The 20203-nt window shown below is 45.7% G+C and overlaps 1 protein-coding gene across 2 annotated transcripts in view; it reads left to right on the top strand.

Annotated features, from left to right (window-relative positions):
- Positions 1-20203, top strand: part of FER1L6 (fer-1 like family member 6) — a 120086-nt gene that overhangs the window by 56721 nt on the left and 43162 nt on the right. For both annotated transcript variants that reach the window (XM_083450393.1, XM_083450392.1), the window contains exons 17-23: positions 1376-1495; positions 3186-3338; positions 4129-4315; positions 6572-6696; positions 9978-10112; positions 12420-12569; positions 17676-17786. In XM_083450393.1, coding sequence (XP_083306519.1) covers positions 1376-1495; positions 3186-3338; positions 4129-4315; positions 6572-6696; positions 9978-10112; positions 12420-12569; positions 17676-17786 — 981 coding nt within the window. The remainder of the gene's footprint in view (positions 1-1375; positions 1496-3185; positions 3339-4128; positions 4316-6571; positions 6697-9977; positions 10113-12419; positions 12570-17675; positions 17787-20203) is intronic.

Below are 20203 nucleotides of genomic sequence, written 5' to 3'. Positions count from 1 at the left end.
CGCGGAACGGATTCTTTTCCTCTTGCGAGGCACCACTGTACTTAGTACTGCTATTGTATGCCAACTAATAATCTCTCAGTGACTTATAATATGCAAAAAAAAACCTATGGTATTTGCATACAAAATAAGACATAGAATCAAAAGCTATGAAGACATAGAAATCAGCTCTAAAACTGCATATTCACGCCTCCCCTCAGCCTGTGTAGCTAGTGTGCAGAGCTCCTTGGCACCACACACTTTCATTGCACATAGAGTGAGTTCTTCTGGGAGCGATGGGACCTGGTGATGCTCTGGGAGAGAATTGTATGGGGGGGGGGACACACAGCTGCCCCCTGTGTAAACAAGTCAGACTAAGCGGGTGCCTAGGGAGGCATGACTGAAAAGTCAACTGCCACATCAGAAATTTCAGTTCAAGAGATTTTTTTCCCCCCTGGCATGGTTGTCTCCCCAGATAAATCAAGAGTGTATCCATAATCTGCTGCAACACCAATATGTGCCACCTTGCCCCAGGTGTCAAAAAAATCTTAAACGGGCCCCGTTCATATCAATCTAAATGCAATATTTTCAGCAAAGGCAGCTCGTGCGTTCAGATGAGCATCATCAATTGGTGCGGCATTAAATGACGAGTATGTGTGTGAACTGGCCCAGTTCTGTAGGTTTGCCCAGAATTGAAAGATGGATAAGGGGGGGAATAGGACTCTTGCAAAAGACAGATTGCTTCCCCTTCTGAGTAATTCACCTGCTGAAAATGCAGGTAGGAATATGCATCTTTTGCGAAGATAAGATCCTCTTTGACATCTAATCTATCCCATTGTGACAATTGAGGAAGGCAACCTTTAACTCTATCGCCTGCTTGCTGGAGGATGTTAGCAGACGAAAGAGAAGGTTACCTTTCCTTGTATGTCCCAGTGGATAGCAAGGAATTTGTATTTGGGGATGTGGGAGAAATCCAATTCAGTCCACATTTAAAGGTGAACCTACCTAATTCTCACTTTTCGAAACAATACATGAACAGAAACATAGCCACCCTTTGAAATGCCCACTTCTTCATATTTAGCAATGCATTTCTTTGGTCAAGTAATGTGTTTCGAAATGCATATACTGTGACAAAGTGTGCAGATATATTAGCGAAAAAAATGCACTTGGGGAAATTGCTGTGCAAAAATGTGGTTATCAGGGCGGGAAATCACACTAAAATGCTGATAAATTTTCATGAGGAATTTTGAAAAAGAAAAAAGGAAATGTGGGAATGTGGAATATTGTACTTAAGAATGGAAAAAATGAAAAGTGGAGTGATTGACTCTTGCTGATTTGTCTGCAATGAATCTGACAGGGTAGGTGACTTTAATAACGCCCTGCCTCTTTGTTGTCATAGGAAGCGATGTCCAAAGATGCCAAAACAATCATCCAGCAGCAAAAGAAGAAGATTCCACTCGAAGAAATGATACGTGAGACTCAGAACTACATTGGGAAGATCCGTTTCTTAGTCGATGAGGTATAATAATAATAATAATAATAATAATAATAATAATTTATTATTTATACCCTGCCCATCTCGCTGGGTTTCCCCAGCCACTCTGGGCAGCTTCCAACTGAATATTAAAAACAATACAGCATCAGACATTAAAAACTTCCCTAATCAGGGCCTCCTTCAGTTGTCTTTTAAAAGTAAAATAGTTGTTTATTGCCTTGACATCTGCTGGGAGGGCGTTCTACAAGGTAGGCACCACTACCAAGAAGGTCCTCTGCCTGGTTCCCTGTAACCTCACTTCTCGCAATGAGGGAACCATCAGAAGGCCCTTGACGCTGGACCTCAGTGTCAGGGCTAGATGGTGCGGGTGGAGACGCTCCTTCAGGTATACAGGACCAGTATACAGATACAGGTATACAGGTAACTACTCCAGTTTGTTTTCTGTTGGTATGAAAGCTCCTACATGCACTGGGTGTGTGTGTGTGGAAGGGTGCAGTGTCCAGGCTCCCCCTGTTGTGTTGCTGGATTTAACCGTGGAATGGACTCCCTCCTTGGAGGTTTTTAAGCAGAGGTTGGATGGCCATCTAGAATCATAGAATCATAGAGTTGGAAGAGACCACAAGGGCCATCGAGTCCAACCCCCTGCCAAGCAGGAACCACCATCAGAGCACTCCTGACATATGGCTGTCAAGCCTCTGCTTAAAGACCTCCAAAGAAGGAGACTCCACCACACTCCTTGGCAGCAAATTTCACTGTCGAACAGCTCTTACTGTCAGGAAGTTCTTCCTAATGTTTAGGTGGAATCTTCTTTCTTGTAGTTCGGATCCATTGCTCCGTGTCCGCTTCTCTGGAGCAGTAGAAAACAACCTTTCTCCCTCCTCTATGTGACATCCTTTTATATATTTGAACATGGCTATCATATCACCCCTTAACCTCCTCTTCTACAGGCTAAACATGCCCAGCTCCCTTAGCCGTTCCTCATAAGGCATCGTTTCCAGGCCTTTGACCATTTTGGTTGCCCTCCTCTGGACACGTTCTGTCATAGATACTTTAGCTGAGATTCCTGCATTGCAGGGGGTTGGACTAAATGACCCTTGAGGTCCCTCCCAGCTCTAGAATTACATAATTCTATGAGTGTGGAGGGGGAATGATATCAGTCCTGAGCTTCTCCTCGCTGTTATTTCAAACACATACAAGAGGAAATCCTGCTACACTGAGATACAGTGGTACCTTGGGTTAAGAACTTAATTCGTTCCGGAGGTCCGTTCTTAACCTGAAACTGTTCTTAACCTGAGGTACCACTTTAGCTAATGGGGCCTCCCGCTGCTGCCATGCGATTTCCGTTCTCACCCTGAAGCAAAGTTCTTAACCTGAGGTACTATTTCTGGGTTAGCGGAGTCTGTAACCTGAAGCGTCTGTAACCTGAAGCGTCTGTAACCCGAGGTACCACTGTATCAGAGAGGCTACAAGCATTTCCACCCAGCAACAACCTCTCTTACCACATTCCCAGGTTTTTTCCAAACCTCTCTAATTCTGCAAGAGATTTTTGGAGTGGTGGTGGGGTTTAAGGAAACAGAAAGAAGGGCACTTGTTTGAGATGGACTCTTGTTTCTTGATTCACACACAATCAAAGATGGCTGACCTCCCAGCGAGAGCACGCTCTTCACAAGCCTAATGGTGTTCCTGATGCTCACATGCCTGTCTTTTTTTCAAGCCTCAGCACACGGTGCCCGACGTCTTCATCTGGATGCTGAGCAACAACAAAAGAGTTGCCTACGCGAGAATCCCAGCCAAAGACTTGCTCTATTCCCCGGTGGCCGACCAGAGAGGGAAGCACTGTGGGAAGATTAAAACTCACTTCTTGAAAGTAAGTCTGAGAACCACCCAATCGTTTGAGGAGACAGCCATTGTTGTTGGTGTCGCATCTACACTGCCAGACAAATTTATGCAGCAACCCACTCCTTTTTTTAAGAAGAAGAAGAAGAAATTCAGCCATGAATCAGCAGGGATCCTCCCACCCTGAACAGCCGGTTTTTGAGATCAGTGACAAAGGCTGATTACACACCGTACATTTAAAGTACTTCCCACTTCCCCAATTCCTTGAAACTGTAGATTGTTAAGGGTGCTGGGAAATGTAGCTGTGTGAAGGGTAAACTACAGTTCTCGGGACTCTTCACAGCGGTGTGTGTTTCAAATATACCGTATTTTTCGCTCTATAACACGCACCCGACCATAACACGCACGTAGTTTTTAGAGGAGGAAAATCTGTAGGCATGCCACCCGTAGCCATTCCCTCCATAACACACACAGACATTTCCCCTTACTTTCTAGGAGGAAAAAAGTGAGTGTTATGGTGCAAAAAATACGGTACTTTAAATGTTTGGTGTCCATGCAGCCTAGACGTTTTAATTCCATAGCACTGAGGGCTTACCCAGGTTTCAAATATTTCATCCTTGGAGCATGTAGTCCACCCTGCAATTATTTAAGAGTTTGGCAGCTCCTCTGCTCTTTCAGCTGTCCCTCTCCTCGTTCAAATAGGATTGTACATAATTTGTGTTATATAATTATATATTGCACCCTGGTCTGTGATTTTTGGAAGAATGGCTCTTGATAAACAAACAAACGTGACCTTCTGGACGCTTCTTTTTTACTTTAAGTTGCCAGGAAAACGGCCTCCTGGCTGGAACGTTCACGGGAAAGTCGACACTTACCTGTGGCTTGGCTCCGCCAAATATGCGCACACGATTTTGGACAACTTGCCTATTGGATATGAAACAGAAACACCTTCGGGAGCAAGCTCAGGACACCATGGCAGCCCTCCGCCTGCTAGCCTGGTTTACAGAAGTAAGACATTCTTTAAATGTAGGAACATAGCAACGTAGGAAGCTGCCTTATACTCAGCCAGGGTTGTTTGGTTGTGGGTGAATTAGTTTGCTGAGGATGATGATGATGATGATGATGATACCACCCTTTATCCGTAGACCTCAGGATAGTTCACAACATAAAATTACAATATAAAAAAAGGCAAAATATGTAATTAAAAAATATTACTGTCGTTTTCACTCTATAAGATGCACTTTTCCCCTCCTAAAAAGTAAGGGGAAATGTGTGTGCGTCTTATGGAGCGAATGCAGGCTGCACAGCTTTCGCTGAAGCCAGGAGAGCAAGAGGGATCGGTGTGCACTGATCCCTCTTGCTCTCCTGGCTTCAGGGATAGCCGCCCGAAGCCTCCTGAGCGCAGTGGGAGTGCTCCCGCTGTGCTCAGGAGGCTTAGCGTTGCTTTTGCTGAAGCCAGGAGAGCAAGAGGGAGTGATCCCTCTTGCTCTCCTGCCTTCACTTCGCTGGAGAGGTGCTGCGCAACTTTCCCCCTCTGCGCAGCACCCCTTCAGCGAAGCGGCAGGAGAAACGGAGCCCCTTCCGTTTCTCCTCCCGCTTTACTGGAGAGGCGCTGAGCAGAGAGGGAGAGAACTTTTTTTTTCTTGTTCTCCTCCTCTAAAACTAGGTGCGTCTTATGGTCGGGTGCATCTTATAGAGCGAAAAATACGGTATGCACCTAGTGACTTGCCCCTTTCTTTGATTTGATGGGGCAGCTTTGAGGATGGCCAAGCTGGGGAAACCAGTGGCTAGCTTGCAAGTTTCATCAAACACAGACAGGGGTTGTATGTGCCTGTCTAGCCTTCCCCCAAGCTGGTGCCCTCCAGATACTTTGGTCTACAGCTGCCATCAGCGCCAACCAGCATGGCCAAAGAAAGGGGTTGATGGGAATGCAAACATTTGGAAGTCTAAAGGAGCACCTATCTCAGTACTATCCTGCTCTTGCCTTCATATTCTACACCCTGTAGGGTTAAAATCTACCTGAGTGGCACTTTTCATTGCAGAATTTACACAGAAATAGACCTGCAGCACAGTCCTTCTAGGATATTGCCCCCCTGCCCAGACGCAGTGGTATACAATGTCCCTAAATTGCAGCCATTTATGATTTTTGTTCTGTAGATGAAAAAGACCTGGGGCAAAGAAAGATGAATTTATTGATTTATTTTTATTTTTATTTTGCTATTGGGGTGCTTTTTGTCCCTGGCACTGACAATAATAATAAAAAATCACAAGTGGGTTCACAAACAAAAAGTGACTCAAGGAAGCTGGTCAGTGACTTCGAGCTGACATGATGAACTTGGCTTTGTTAGGAAATATTGGAACATGGGAAACTACTGTATTTTTCGCTCCATAGGGTGCACTGGACTATAGGGCACATCTAGTTTTTAGGGGGAGAAATAAAGGGGAAAAAATATATTCCTCCCCCCCGCCCCAAAGAGCAAAGAAGCCAAGACAGAGAGCGGGATCCATCCCGCTGGCCGTCTTGGCTTCCTCTTTAGCCGTGCGTAACCTCTCCAGCTGGGCTGGATCCATCCCGCTCGCTGTCTTGGCTTCATTTTTAGCCGCGGGGCTGGGGTGGGGGAAGCCTAAGCTTCCCCCGACCCCAGCCCCCAGAACAGGTCCAGGAGCGGTGGCAAGGTTGCGCACAGCCTTGCCGCCGTTCCCGGAGCTTGCGGATAGCTGCCTGAAGCCCAGGGAGTGCAGCGGGAGTTGGCGCTGCGCTCCCCGGGCTTCAGGCTTCAGGCTGCTATCTGCAAGCCTTCGGAGCGCAGGGGGAACTCCTGCTGTGCTCCGAAGGCTTGTGAATAGCTGCCTGAAGCCTGGACAGCGAGAGGGGCACCGACCCCTCTCGCTCTCCAGGCTTCAGTGAAAGCAATGCAAAGCCTCTGGAGTACAAAGGGAGCTCTCCCTCTGCGCTCCGGAGGCTTCCCGTTGCTATCGCTGAAGCCTAGGAGCCTGCATGCGCTCCATAGGATGCACACACATTTCCCCTTCATTTTTGGAGGGGGGAAAGTGTGCCCTATAGAGCGAAAAATACGGTACCTTATACTGAATCAGATGACTGGGTGCATATTTCTCAGGATTGTCTACACTGTCTGGCAGCTGCTCTCCTGGGTTTCAGGCAGAAGTCTCTCCCAGTCCTACCTGAAGATGAACTTGCAGGATGGACCACTTTGATCCCTCGCCACGGTGATAACTTTCCTTCTTTCTGTTGTCTTTACACAGCCAAGAATGTTTTCCAGCTGCGAGTTCACATGTATCAGGCCAGGGGTCTTATCGCAGCCGACAGCAGCGGACTTTCTGATCCCTTTGCCAAAGTCACGTTTGTTTCGCACTGCCAGACCACGAAGGTAAGAGCGAGGAGAAGAGAGGGCGGTGCTACAAGAAACGGAAGTATTTATAAGCACAAATAGCATTTTTTTCCAGCACAGAGGTCATCTCCCAGCGTGTGCTGAGTAGGTAAAGGAAGATGTAGTTCGTAAATCATTGTTTGCCTGGTTCCCTGTGGTGAGTAAAACACCACAAAGCTACCTTCCACTAAGTCATAGACCAATTACCCCTTCTGGCTTAGTGCTGTCTAGTCTGACTGGTTGGAATTGGCTTTCTAAGTTCTTAACTAGGGTTTCCCCTTGTCTGGTTACTCCTTTTAATTGGAGATATGTCAAAATGATCATGTGAGCACCCAAAGGATCCTTCACCCAAGGATCACAAGGCAGCCATAGTGGTGAAGCTGATGGAATTTGGAAGTTAACCACCCCTGGAAGGCAGTGTGTTGCCTATCCCAGGGCTATTGCTGGTTTCAGCTCAGGGTTGTTGTTGTTTTAATTAATTAATTAATAAATAAATAATTTATTTATATCCCGCCCATCTGGCTGAGTTTCCCCAGCCACTGAGTGTTAAAAACAATACAGCATTAAATATTAAAAACTTCCCTAAACAATTAATTAATTAATTCCCTAATTTTTTTTAAAAAAACACACACATAAAAAACACTAGATTTTACATTTACTAAATTGATCATGTTCTGGTCTGATGCTGGAGCCCACCAGGAAATCCGTAAGGCTGGAGGCAAGGCTGCAGCACCATGGATAGCTCCAAACGAGCCACTTCCGCAAAGGTTTGGAGCAGACTGAGACCTGCTTCTACCACCTTCAGAGCCATAAAGGGGGAAGCCTCTGGGCTGAATGCAGGCACTCTTCCTTCATCCCATAGTCTCCCTCCTGATGCACTCCCAGCGCTGCCGGACTATGATGTGTGGCAGGAAGCATCTGATTCATCAGGCTCAAGGGAGGGTGTCCATGAGGGACCAGGCTCTGACTCTATAATAGGCCCTGGTGGTCTAGGGTAGGCTTGTCCAACTTCCAAGAGACTGCGATCTTCTCCCGCTATAAAAAAACTGGCCCACTGGATTGACCAAAGTTGTTGGGCTTTCTGGAGAAGTCAAAGTTGTTAAACTTTTTGGGGGAGCTCAAATTTGTTTTTTGAGGTGGTGGAAGGGGTCCCACGATCTACTGTGATCTACCATCCACGATTGACCAGTAGATCACGATCTACCTGTTGGCCATCCCTGGTCTAGGGAGTTCTTCTGAGAGTTCTTATCTAACCATCTCAGGTGCAGTGGGCTCCCTGTCTTCCACCATCAGCTCTGAGCCCTGACCCAGACCCATATGGTGCCCCTGCAGCCTCCGATTCTGTGCCTAGATCACTGGTGGATGGGGAGTGGGGTCATGACAATTTCATTTTCAATAGCCTCTTTTATCGCTCAATCCATCCGATTGCCTTAGATTGTGAGCCCCTAGGGCATGAGGCTATTAACATTTAGAAAAACCGCTGCAAGCTGGTCTGAGCTTATGGGACACAGTGCAATATAGACTCAAATAAATTTGACAAAGCTGCTTTGAACCCATGGGATAGACTGGGATATAGACTCAAATAAAATTGTCTAATCCCCCTGTCAAGCCATCTGAGGCAATAGCCATCACTGCATTCTTATGGCAGGGAACCTGATAAATTGTGTGCATGCAAAAAGCGTTTTGTTTTGTCTGTCCTGAATCTACTGCCAGTTGATTTCATTAGGTGACCAGACTACAGGTTTTTAGCATTTTATGAGCATGTCTCCCTATCCATTCATACCACCCATAACATTATAAACGTATACCATATCCCCTCCATATTTTTCTCTGCAATCCTGTACATGATTACCTGGCTGTAAATCACATGGAAATAAATTGGACCTACCTCTGAGTAGGCATATAAACATTTGCTCTGTAAATCTGAATGTCAGACTTTATATGTGCCAGTAATGATTTCTGTAGGCAATAGATTCTAGGCTGTACCTGAAATTGTTTTTATGATGGTACAATAAAGCTCCAATAAAGAATAAGTAATTGCTGGAGAATCCACATTTCTAAATAAGAGCATCCCAGAAATTTTTATTGAAGTGATTCCCACCTCCGGTTTCAGTACATTTTTATCCATAAAATATATCTTCAGTGTTTGCTGTCATACCAGTTAAAGGGATGCTTAAAAGGAGGAACATCAGAGAAACACAGCTCATTTGTAGAGCACATGTGCTGCACTGCACCAGAAGGACTACTGTTTGTTGTTCATTCACTGCATTTACACTGCCAAGCTTTTGATCCATGTTCACAGAGCACTAACCAAAATACTTACGTATCACGTACATTGTTATGAAATACTACTGTTTGATGCGTTGTTTCTCAAACCAATTTCACGCTGATTGGAGTCCTTAAAGGTAAAGGGACCCCTGGCCATTAGGTCCAGTCGTGGCCGACTCTGGGGTTGCGGCGCACATCTTGCTTTATTGGCCGAGGGAGCCGGCATACACCTTCCAGGTCATGTGGCTAGCATGACTAAGCCGCTTCTGGCGAACCAGAGCAGCAGCGCACGGAAACACCGTTTACCTTCCCGCCAGAGTGGTACCTATTTATCTACTTGCACTTTGACGTGCTTTTGAACTGCTAGGTTGGCAGGAGCAGGGACTGAGCAATGGGAGCTCACCCCGTCACGGGATTCGAACTGCCGACCTTCTGATCGGCAAGTCCTAGGCTCTGTGGTTTCACCCACAGCGCCACCTGCGTCCCCTATTTGAGTCCTTAATCCATTCCAAATTCATCTCTAGCCAGGGTGTGCGTAGGGTAATGGCATCCCTGTCCTGTCGACGCCCGCTGGTGTGCGCACACAAAGAGAAATGGATCTGACACTAATGAAGCTGTGCTGATGTGAACAGCTGCAGGGGGAGAAAGAGCTGTGAAACACACCGGTGTGTGTTTGTGTGTGGACATCTCCATAGCACTCTGTGGTGGTGATATCTGCTCCCAACCACTGTCAGAGTAAGTTGCTTGCTTGGAGCTGTCCGTGGTCCTGAAGCCTTGCCTCCTGTAGTTGGCATCTGTTTTTATTGTTGAATCATTTCGGAGAGTTTCATGGCAAGTGATTCATAAATGAAATTAAATCAATTGCTCAAAATATAGCCAAATGAATTATGAATATAAAATCTGTGTGTAAATATGCATATTATTCCATAGCACAAATTGAATGTCCCAAGAGAGCTCATCTAAAGGGCAGGAGTCTTGTCTATTCTAATGCGCTACTTTCCCCCCACCATTAGATCATACAACAAACTTTGTCTCCAACTTGGAATCAAATGCTGCTGTTTAATAATATTGTGCTTCATGGGGATGGAAAAGAAATTGCTGAATTCCCCCCAGTGATCGTCGTAGAGCTCTACGATGATGATGCAGTGGTAAATATGATTTTCTCCACCTTATTTGTTTGCTTGTTTGTTTCAACCTCAATATGGGTGGAATTCAGAGTAGTGCTAAGGAAAGGCTGAATTAATGCAAGCATTTGCGTTTCAAGGCCCCCAAGCCACCCCCAGGAGAATAAAGAGACAAGGACACAGAATTTTAAGCCACAACTTTATTGGTTACAGAATGTGAGCGGTATTGGCTTAGGCATTGGCATCAATAGACTATATCAGACTTCTGCCCGCCTTGCAGGAAGTCTGGTAAGGGTAAACCACCAGTAGGGGGAGCCCCGCTGGTGTGGATCGACTCGAACATCCCCCAGGTTCCCACTGGGGTCCTGGCATGGCCCTAGCCCTTCCCCCGGCTTCGGACGAGATCCACACCCCCAGATTCCTTTAACGGAAAACCCTTAAGCATAGAGGAGCAGGTGATGGCCGCACCTCCCCTCCCCCACACATCGCTATTCCAATGCCTAACCACCAAACCTTACCAAGTTGTGACAGTTGCTATGAGGTAGGTGAAAACCAAGTGGTTGGTGCCAATTTGCCAAGTGGGAAAAGTCCTGCCAGGCCCCTCAATGGCAACCAACCAAAGGCCAATGACACAACCTGAAGAAAGGGTGGGAAGGCAGGAGATCCGTGGCGTGAGGCTGAAAGAGGAAGCCTCAGAATCGCACCATGGCTTAAATCGTCCCTGGCCACGCCCCCAAGTGACCTGATTGGCCGCCTGGCAATCTGACATGGCCAGGGTCTCCCCCAGCGTGATGTGGGACCCTGCCCCACCCTGACGCTGAGGGGAGTGGCTAGGTGGTCAGACCGCAACCCAGCCCCACCAGGAAGTGGACCCGATTTCTGCTTGCCTGGTGGAATGATCTCCCTTCTCATCGCTCCACATGGTGTTAGGAGATGGTGGTCTCCTGACTACCCACCCCCAAAGCTGATTGGGGAGTTGGGGGCAGAGAAGAGGGGCAATCCCTCTTGCACCAGTGGGATCCATTGAGCTGGGTCCCACAAGCGCAAGTATTTAGTTAAATCCACCCCTGAGCCCCTGTATAACATTTGCTTACATAGCAAATGATGTTGATCATTCAAAGGTTTGAATGAACTGTCCTTTTTTAATAGAGTGCAGTGATGCATTGGATGCCTGGACAAATTATAATTCATCATTTATTCAGTTTACATCTTGCCCTTCCTCCGAACGGAAATTATGCATAGCTCTGTGTTTGTGTTACGTAATTTATCCCACTTCTGCCCAACATGTAGAAAGGGCTAAGAAAAGAAACCGTGCCCTGTTTGAAAAGAAACCAACTTTTGCCAACTTTTGATTTCAGAAACGCTGGTCTCCTTTTCTGGGGTAACAGGAGCAAATCTGGGAGGGTTGCAGAGGGTGAGGAAGGTCTCAAATGTTGCCCAGGGCCACCTAAAAAGGCACTGAGGACTGCATGCTGCCCCTAGGCCGTGTGTTAGACCACTCAAGTCTAGCAGGCTTCCTCAACCTCAGCCCTCCAGATGTTTTGAGACTACAGTTCCCAGCATCCCTGACCACTGGTCCTGCTAGCTAGGGATCATGGGAGTTGCAGGCCAAAAACATCTGGAGGGAGAAGGTTGAGGAAACCTGAACTAGAGCAGAGGTGGAGAGCCTGTTGCTCTCAGCTGAATTTCATCTGGCAACTTAGAGGAAGAAGGGGGAAAGCTGAAATGGCTGGAACAATGGGGTGGGAAGCCTTCTGCAACCCTTCTGCTGACAATTCTGAGTGACAGAGTGACCTGTCTTTGCCATGGCAGCCTTCTGAAAGGGGAATGGGAGGGAGAAGAACATGTCAGAGCAAAAAGGAGTGCCCTCATCTTCTTTCAGCTCTGGTATATGGGCCCTGGTGGATTGCTCCCAGGGTATGATACCCCATGACAGGGTGTGGGTTTTTTTTGGTTTTTTTAAGGTCCCCATTCCTACTTTCTTTGTGATCAGCTCTCCAAAACAGAGCACAGCTTGTAGCATGATATCTGCTGGCTGCTAGGTCACTAAAGACACACCAAGCATTTAAAGCATTTTTACAGAACATGGCTATATCCCAATGAATCCTGGGAGCTGTAGTTCATGAAGGGTGATGGAAACTGTGAGGGATAAACTACAGTTTCCATGATTCTTTGGGTGACATCATGTGCACTGAATGTGCTTTGCATACATGGTTTGGACGTGATCTTCTGCATATCCCAAACTCTGGTTGTAGGGGTGGTTTTGTATGAACGGCACAATGTGAAGATAAATGATGATCTGCTAAGTCTATCTCTCTTTAAAACGTCTAGGGTAAATCAGAATATATTGGTTCTACCGTTGCTGCTCCTGTGACAACATTGGCTGGTCAGAAATATGAGCCGCCTAAACTGAGTTACCACCCAGTGTACTTTGGAAATATTTCTGGAGGGGACCTCCTGGCTGCATTTGAATTGCTGCAGGTGAGCTTCAACGAATATTCTTATCCATGTTTTTTTATTGGTGAATGTCTGAAAACACCCAGGGCAGGATGATACACAGTATGGTGCATTCGCAACACAGTGTTGCTGTTGTTTGTGTGTGTGTGATTTTTCTTTTTGCTGGGACAAGGAGATGAAAGCTATCCCTTCCTGTATCTCCTCATCCTTTCAAAGTATTCTGCTGCTGCTGCTGCTTTGTGTATGTATGCATGGTTCACACATAATGCTAAACCACGGTTTGTCAGCCATGGTTCAATAAACCATGGTTTTAGTGTTGCGTGTGAACCCAGCTCAGCAGCCTAACTATGATTTACTAACTGTGGTTACAATTTGCACATGAACCAAGGTTTGTGGTTGGTTTATCCTATTTAGTGAATCTGAACCAAAGCTTAGCATTGCGTGGGATCTAAGGAGCCACCCAAAAGCTACAGAGTTGTGAGTGAAGAACAGGAAAATATTCAAGCCACTCTCAAGGCTCACTTGCGCTCACTGGTGCTTTTAACTATTCTGTTGCGTAATAGGCCTGGGTTTAAGATGCTTTAGCTTTACCTATGGTTTCTTAACTATGGTTAATCTGAATGCTGACCAAGGGTTAGCAAACTGTGCGAACCCGGCTAATAAGTGCAAAAACTCAGCTACCACCTGAAGTAATAGAGAGGATTGCTTGCTCATGAGAAAACTGACTGGTGGGGAGGACTCCTTCAGGAATTGGAATCCTTCCCAACCATGAGATCTTCTGTTTCCGTAAAACCAGGCTAGATAATGTGTTGCAATCCAGAGACTGGGGACTACAATTCCCATCTTCCCTGATTATTGGTCATAAAGGCTGAGGCTGATGCTAGGCCAGCCCAAGACATTTTGCTATCTCAGCAAAATAAAATATGGTGTCTCATATTTTTGTGATTATTTTGTTTTAATCACACATTAATTGTACACACTTTCACCTAAAGCATACATTATGCATGCATTCTTCTAAAATATGTGATTTTTAATGTTTTTGATGCATTTGTAGACACAATTTTAGAGGTAGAGCTGCACTGCAAAATTTGAAGACGTGCATAATCTGATTGGCAACATCCTTCCAATCCAAATATAAATCTGGGACCAGCAAGTTAGATCATTTCAATTTAAAATGCAGACTGAAAAAAATTCTCTTCCAAGACTAGTTCTGATGTAGTTCTCAACTTTTTTTAAAAAAGGATCAAATTATATTTAAAAATGCATATTTGCAGGGTGACAGCATGTAGATGCATATTTAAATATGCATTTAAAAGCATTTTTGGCGCAAATGAAGATTAATGTGAAAATGGGATTGAACAGATTTATGGATTAATGCATATTAAAGTGTCAGGGACTGGAGACAGACTGATTTACCTGTCCCTGCTGAGTTATTAGTATCAGCTTTATCAGTTTGCAAAAGTCAGGAAGGCCTTTTCCTCTGTTTTACCTACAACTGCTTTAGAATTCTGCTCAGTGCCGACTGTTCTATATATAGAGGACAGTAAATCATCTCTCACTGCTCTCCATATTTCCGCAGCTCACCAGTATATTTAGACAAGGTTTTTCTGTGCTTCGGCAAGGCATTAAACGCAACTTCTCTTCTTCAGCATAAACACTCCCCTTTGGTTAATCTGAGTCCATAAAAAACAGGTGGCACTCATTTGATAGAAACAAAAGCTGCAAACTTTATATGTCCCCTAAGATTGCTCCTCCGTGCCTTGACCTTTCCAAGAGAAATAATTTAGCTTCGTCGCTGCGAAGAACTTTGAATAACCTTTCATTTGTGAGCGGCAGTAATTATATTATGACTCTGCCAATGGATGGATGTGATTACCCTGTAGCTACCTTGTGAAAAACTCTTCCGCCTCATAATGGACCTGTATTGGTATTGACTGTCTGAATCAGGCCGCTCCGTCAGAAAACTAAAATTTAATGTGAGACAATCACAGTGGACCAGTATGCATGTATGGGGTGTTAGGGGAGGGGTAGGACCTCTGGTGGGGGACATGCGGTGCTCTTTCTGGGGTAGTTTGTCCACCTTTGGTCCTCACTCCTACACTCAGCTCTCACCTATGGCTCCTAGATGCTGTCAGCATGTGACAGCAGCCAGACTCCGGGAACGGCTTTGACTGGCCATCTAAACCAGGTGAGGGTAGCTGTTGGGTCTCAAGCCCTCAGTGCAAAGACAGGTTCTGGCAGATTGAGCAGACGAGACCAATTGTGGGTCCACTGGCCAGAAAATTGGTTTCTGCTGTAGAGAGAAGTGAGGGACAGATGGAGCTGTCAACTTGGGAAGGTAGCCCATCAAGGAGAAGGAGAACTCTGTTGCCTTGCAGGGTATCTTCAGGAGAAGAAAAGGCTAAGGAGTAAACCCTACACAAATCCAGAGTGGGGTCCCTAAAGCGGTTGGATGGCGTCTTGTACGCCTCCTTTCAGCAACTCTGCAGCTAACCTGGTGCTATAAACGGCCTCGGCCCAGTATACCTGAAGGAGTGTCTCCATCCCCATCGTTCAGCCTGGACACTGAGGTCTACTTCTGAGGGCCTTCTGGTGGTTCCCTCACTGCGAGAAGTGAGGTTACAGGGAACCAGGCAGAGGGCCTTCTTGGTAGTGGCGCCTGCCCTGTGGAACGCCCTCCCATCAGATATCAAGGAAATAAACAACTCTCTTACTTTTAGAAGACATCTGAAGGCAGCCCTGTTTAGGGAAGTTATGTTTGATGTTTTATTGTATTTTTAATATTTTGTTGGAAGCTGCCCAGAGTAGCTGGGGAAACCCAGCCAGATGGACGGGGTATAAATAATAAGGTAGTAGTAGTAGTAGTAGTAGTAGTAGTAGTAGTAGTACTCTGCTTTCCTTTGAACCACACCTGCGAGGCTGAGAGGGGGGCCTTGTTGGGCCACCCAGGGCCTCATTCAGTGCTGATAACCCAGTGGTTTGGCTTCACCCCCTGAGGTGCACTCCATTGTGTCTCAAGACGGATGGATGCTAACAATAAGTTCGCAGTTGGGGCTGGTCCATTACTTACTGTATTTTTTGCTCTATAAGACTCACTTTTTCCCTCCTAAAAAGTAAGGGGAAATGTGTGTGCGTCTTATGGAGCGAATGCAGGCTGTGCAGCTATCCCAGAAGCCAGAACAGCAAGAGGGATTGCTGCTTTCACTGCGCAGCGATCCGTCTTGCTATTCTGGCTTCTGAGATTCAGAATATTTCCCCCCTTGTTTTCCTCCTCCAAAAACTAGGTGCGTCTTATGGTCTGGTGCGTTTTATAGAGCGAAAAATACGGTACATTTTGTCCAGGGAGTTGGTACTGGCCATAGCTGTCAACGTTTCCCTTTTTAAAAGGGAAATTCCCTTATTCCGAATAGGATTCCTCGCAAGAAAAGGGAAAAGTTGACAGCTATGGTACTGGCTTTTGGCTTCCTTCTCCTTAGTCTCAGTGTTGCTATCAAAGGACTCAGGATGGAGGAGGATGGAGTCAAATCAGAATTAGCTGGCTCTTAGGTGGTTACATCCGAAATTCTGTAGAGAAATTTGGATCTGGTGCTGGTGGGCTGAGCAATGCAAACTACTTTGAAACCGTTGTGTTAGCCAGTGAATTAATTTCCCTTTCTCAGTTATTGGCTACAACCACTTGATTTGGGTAATTCAATAACACAGAAGAGCTTCCCAGGGATCTTCTTATATGCAATGAATGGCTTTGTGTACAGCGAAACGGCTCTCTAAAGCCTTTCCGTTATGTCACACTTCCAAAGCATGTTTCTAATTTTAGCTACCGTAAATGTGAGTGGAAAGCCCAAAAGATCCAGGAATCTTTACTGTTCAACAGTTGGGAGGAGATGTTTGGAATAAACCAGACGCAGCAAACAACTCCAAATTAGCCTTAAGAACCGTAGGTGTGAATTTCAGCAACATTGTTGTGACTGCTGTGAAGAATATGACTGTGTCAAACAATGTATGTTGCTGAGAATTAGGAACATAGGAAGCTGTCCTCTACCAACTCAGAACGTTGTTTCATGTAGCTCAGTATTGTCTTCACTGAGCAACAACCACTCTCCAGGGTTTCAGACATAATACTAGTAATAATCTTTTAGCTGGCACATCTTCTCTACTGCATATTCTAGGAGCATCCAACACCTGCTCCTATTAGTATAACTGGAGAAATGGCCACAGATTCTCATAAACCATCTGGCCTACTTGTGCAATGGGGTGGCACTGTGGTCTAAACCACTCAGCCTCTTGGGCTTGCTGATTGAAAGGTTGGCGGTTCGATGGATTATGCAGAATTAGATAAATTAACAGGAAGGATTTGAAACCCATGGGATCAGAGATTCTTAGAGGACTGGAGTAAATATATGAAGTATTTGGAAAGTAATTGTGATGAACAGATTATGCTAGTAGGTCTGCAAGCAGTTTTGTAAGGTGGAGTATTTGAAATATTACAAGAAGGACTATGAAAAGAATTATTAGTTAAGGACAATTAAATACAATATAGAAATTTTAAAAATGCAGAATAAGTGATAAAAAACGGAAAATCATCAGAGGTGTTGACGGAAGTCTAAAATATTGTATAAGATGAGAAGATATGTTGTATGACTGTTGGAACTGATATGTTAAAAAATCAATAAAAGTGTATATATATATATAAAATGAAGGTCGGCGGTTCGAATCCCCGCGATGGGGTGAGCTCCCATTGCTCTGTCCCAGCTTCTGCCAACCTAGCAGTTCGAAAGCATGCCAATGCAAGTAGATAAATAGGTACTGCTGTGGTGGGAGGGTAAACGGTTTTTCCATGTGCCCTAGCACACATCACAGTCCTCTGTGCACCAGTAGCAGTTTAGTCATGCTGGCCACATGACCCGGAAAGCTGCCTGTGGACAAACACTGGCTCCCTCGGCCTGAAAGCAAGATGAGCGCTGCAACCCCATAGTCACCTTTGACTGGACTTAACCATCCAGGGGTCCTTGACCTTAACCTCTCTTTTTTTGGCTTGCAGTGAAAATTGCTGGGGAATCTTTGTAGGGTCTTACCTTTCCTTAAAAGCAGCATATCTAAATATTAAAGCATTGAGGTGGCTTCATTTTGCAGATCTCCGATTCCGGCCCTGAAAACCTCCCACCTGTGGATCCTGCAGATGCCAGTATGATCTACCCAGTCCCAGCCAACATCAGACCTGTCTTGAGTAAATACAGAGTAGAGGTGAGTTAACACAAAATGATGTGTTGGGGTCTCATTTATTATCAGCCTCAGGCAACACCTTCACATTTCTATAGCTTCCTGATCTATGACTGTCTTCTCTGCTCTGATGCTTCAGTCAAATTTTCTACTTTGTTTTCAAGCATTTGCCTGCACATTTCACTGCTTAAATGCTGGCGGGGGGCGGGTTTAAAAACTGTTCCAAGAAGGGAGTAAGGGGCAGAAATGTGGCTTCGCAAATGTCACAAAGGCCACCAATCAGCACTCTGAACAGCCTTGCTTCAAGGAGGGTACAACATATGGCTTCTTGAGTGATGTAAGAGTCAGCCAATTACTACCCTGCAAACTAGAAACATTTCCCTTTACGCTCTACCAAGGAGTGGTCACCCAAAATGCAGAATGGTGAGTATGCCATTGCAGCAGGCTCACTGCTCAAAGGTATTCTAGATCATTTTGGAGAGACCTGGCCTGAATAGAAATATTGGATTCTTGTCTCATTACACACAATAAAGCTATTTTTCATCACCTGCATACTATCCTGTAGGACTAATAGCAGTTGTTAACATTCATCAACAGGTTTATCATATCCATTGAGTCAATCACCCATCTCCTACTACCCTCCTGAGGAAAATCCCACCCCACCCTCCCACTGTATATAAGGGGCTGGGGACTTGTGTTTCAGTGTATCTGAAGAAGTGTGCATGCACATGAAAGCTTATACCTAGAACAAACTTAGTTGGTCTCTAAGGTGCAACTGGACTATTTTTTAAATTTTTTATTTTGACTGCTAAAATGATGTGCATCTGCTGTACGCACTTTTTGGTAAAGGAGCTTAAAACACCCCATTGATATTCACTGTGTATCTTGTTTGTAAATCACACTTCATCCTTCAGGTTGCTAGAACATGGATATACCTGCAGTTGGTCCTCAAAATACTCCCAAGAATTAGGCACGGTTGAGAGTAGATAGTGGCTTACCCTAACCCCCATACCCAATCCTGCAAATGAGCTTCATGGCTAAATAAAGCTTTGAACCCAAGTCTTTCCAAATCAAGGCCAACTTGGGTCACTTCCAGACATTATTGGAGGATGGTTGGAGGATGGATGGTGGCTAACAGATTGAGGTTGAATCTTGACAAGACAGAAGTACTGTTTTGGGGGGAGAGGAGGCGGGCAGGTGTGGAGGACTCCCTGGTCCTGAATGGGGTAACTGTGCCCCTGAAGGACCAGGTCCGCAGCCTGGGAGTCATTCTGGACTCACAGCTGTCCATGGAGGCTCAGGTCAATTCTGTGTCCAGGGCGGCTGTCTACCAGCTCCATCTGCTACGCAGGATGAGACCCTATCTGCCCGCCGACTGTCTCACCAGAGTGGTGCATGCTCTAGTTATCTCCCGCTTGAACTACTGCAATGTGCTCTACGTGGGGCTACCTTTAAAGGTGACCCGGAAACTACAGCTAATCCAGAACGCAGCAGCTAGACTGGTGACTGGGAGCGGCCTCCGAGACCACATAACATCGGTCTTGAAAGACCTACATTGGCTCCCAGTACGTTTCCAAGCACAATTCAAAGTGTTGGTGCTGACCTTTAAAGCCATAAGCAGCCTCAGTCCAGTATACCTGAAGGAGCGTCTCCACCCCCATTGTTCTGCCTGGACACTGAGGTCCAGCACTGAGGGCCTTCTGGCAGTTCCCTTACTGTTACAGGGAATCAGGCAGAGGGCCTTCTCGGTAGTGGTGCCCTCCCTGTGGAATGCCCTCCCACCAGATGTCAAAGAGAACAACAACTACCAGACTTTTAGAAGACATCTGAAGGCAGCCCTCTTTAGGGAAGCTTTTAATGTTTAACAGACCACTGTATTTTAATACTCAGCTGGAAGCCGCCCAGAGTGGCTGGGGAAAGCCATCCAGATGGGCGGGGTATAAATAATAGAGTCTATTCTATTCTATTCTATTCTATTCTATTCTATTCTATTCTATTCTACCAAGTCAAACCATTGGTCCATTCAGCCCAGTATTGCTGACACTAACTGACAGTAGCTCCCCAAGGTTTCACACTGGGGATGTTCCCAGTCCTACCTAGAGACACAGGGCTTTGCACCCGGAAACTTTTGCATGCAAAGCAGGTGCTCTCCCACTGAGCTATGGCTCCTCTCTATATATTTCCCTGTGTGGCAACAGGGGTTAAATACTCTCTTCTAGACACACAACACGCAGCCTTACAGATTCCAATTATTTGCAGTTGCCAAGCAAGATTCTTATCCAGAAGAGATGGAAACTTGCTGGGCATAAATCTTTGGAAACAACTCATTATTCTCTTTCTCTCTTTTCCCCCGCCCCCAGTTGGTAAATCAGTTTTTAAAGAATCATCTCGAGGTGCTATTTGTCACTATTTAAGGGGCAGGGAAGGGACGCAGGTGGCGC

This window comes from Podarcis tiliguerta (genome assembly GCF_965153285.1).
Source record: "Podarcis tiliguerta genome assembly, chromosome: 7".
Taxonomy (NCBI): Eukaryota; Metazoa; Chordata; class Lepidosauria; order Squamata; family Lacertidae; genus Podarcis; species Podarcis tiliguerta.
Note: the sequence above shows the minus strand (reverse complement) of the source record. Positions and strands in the feature narration are given on the sequence as shown.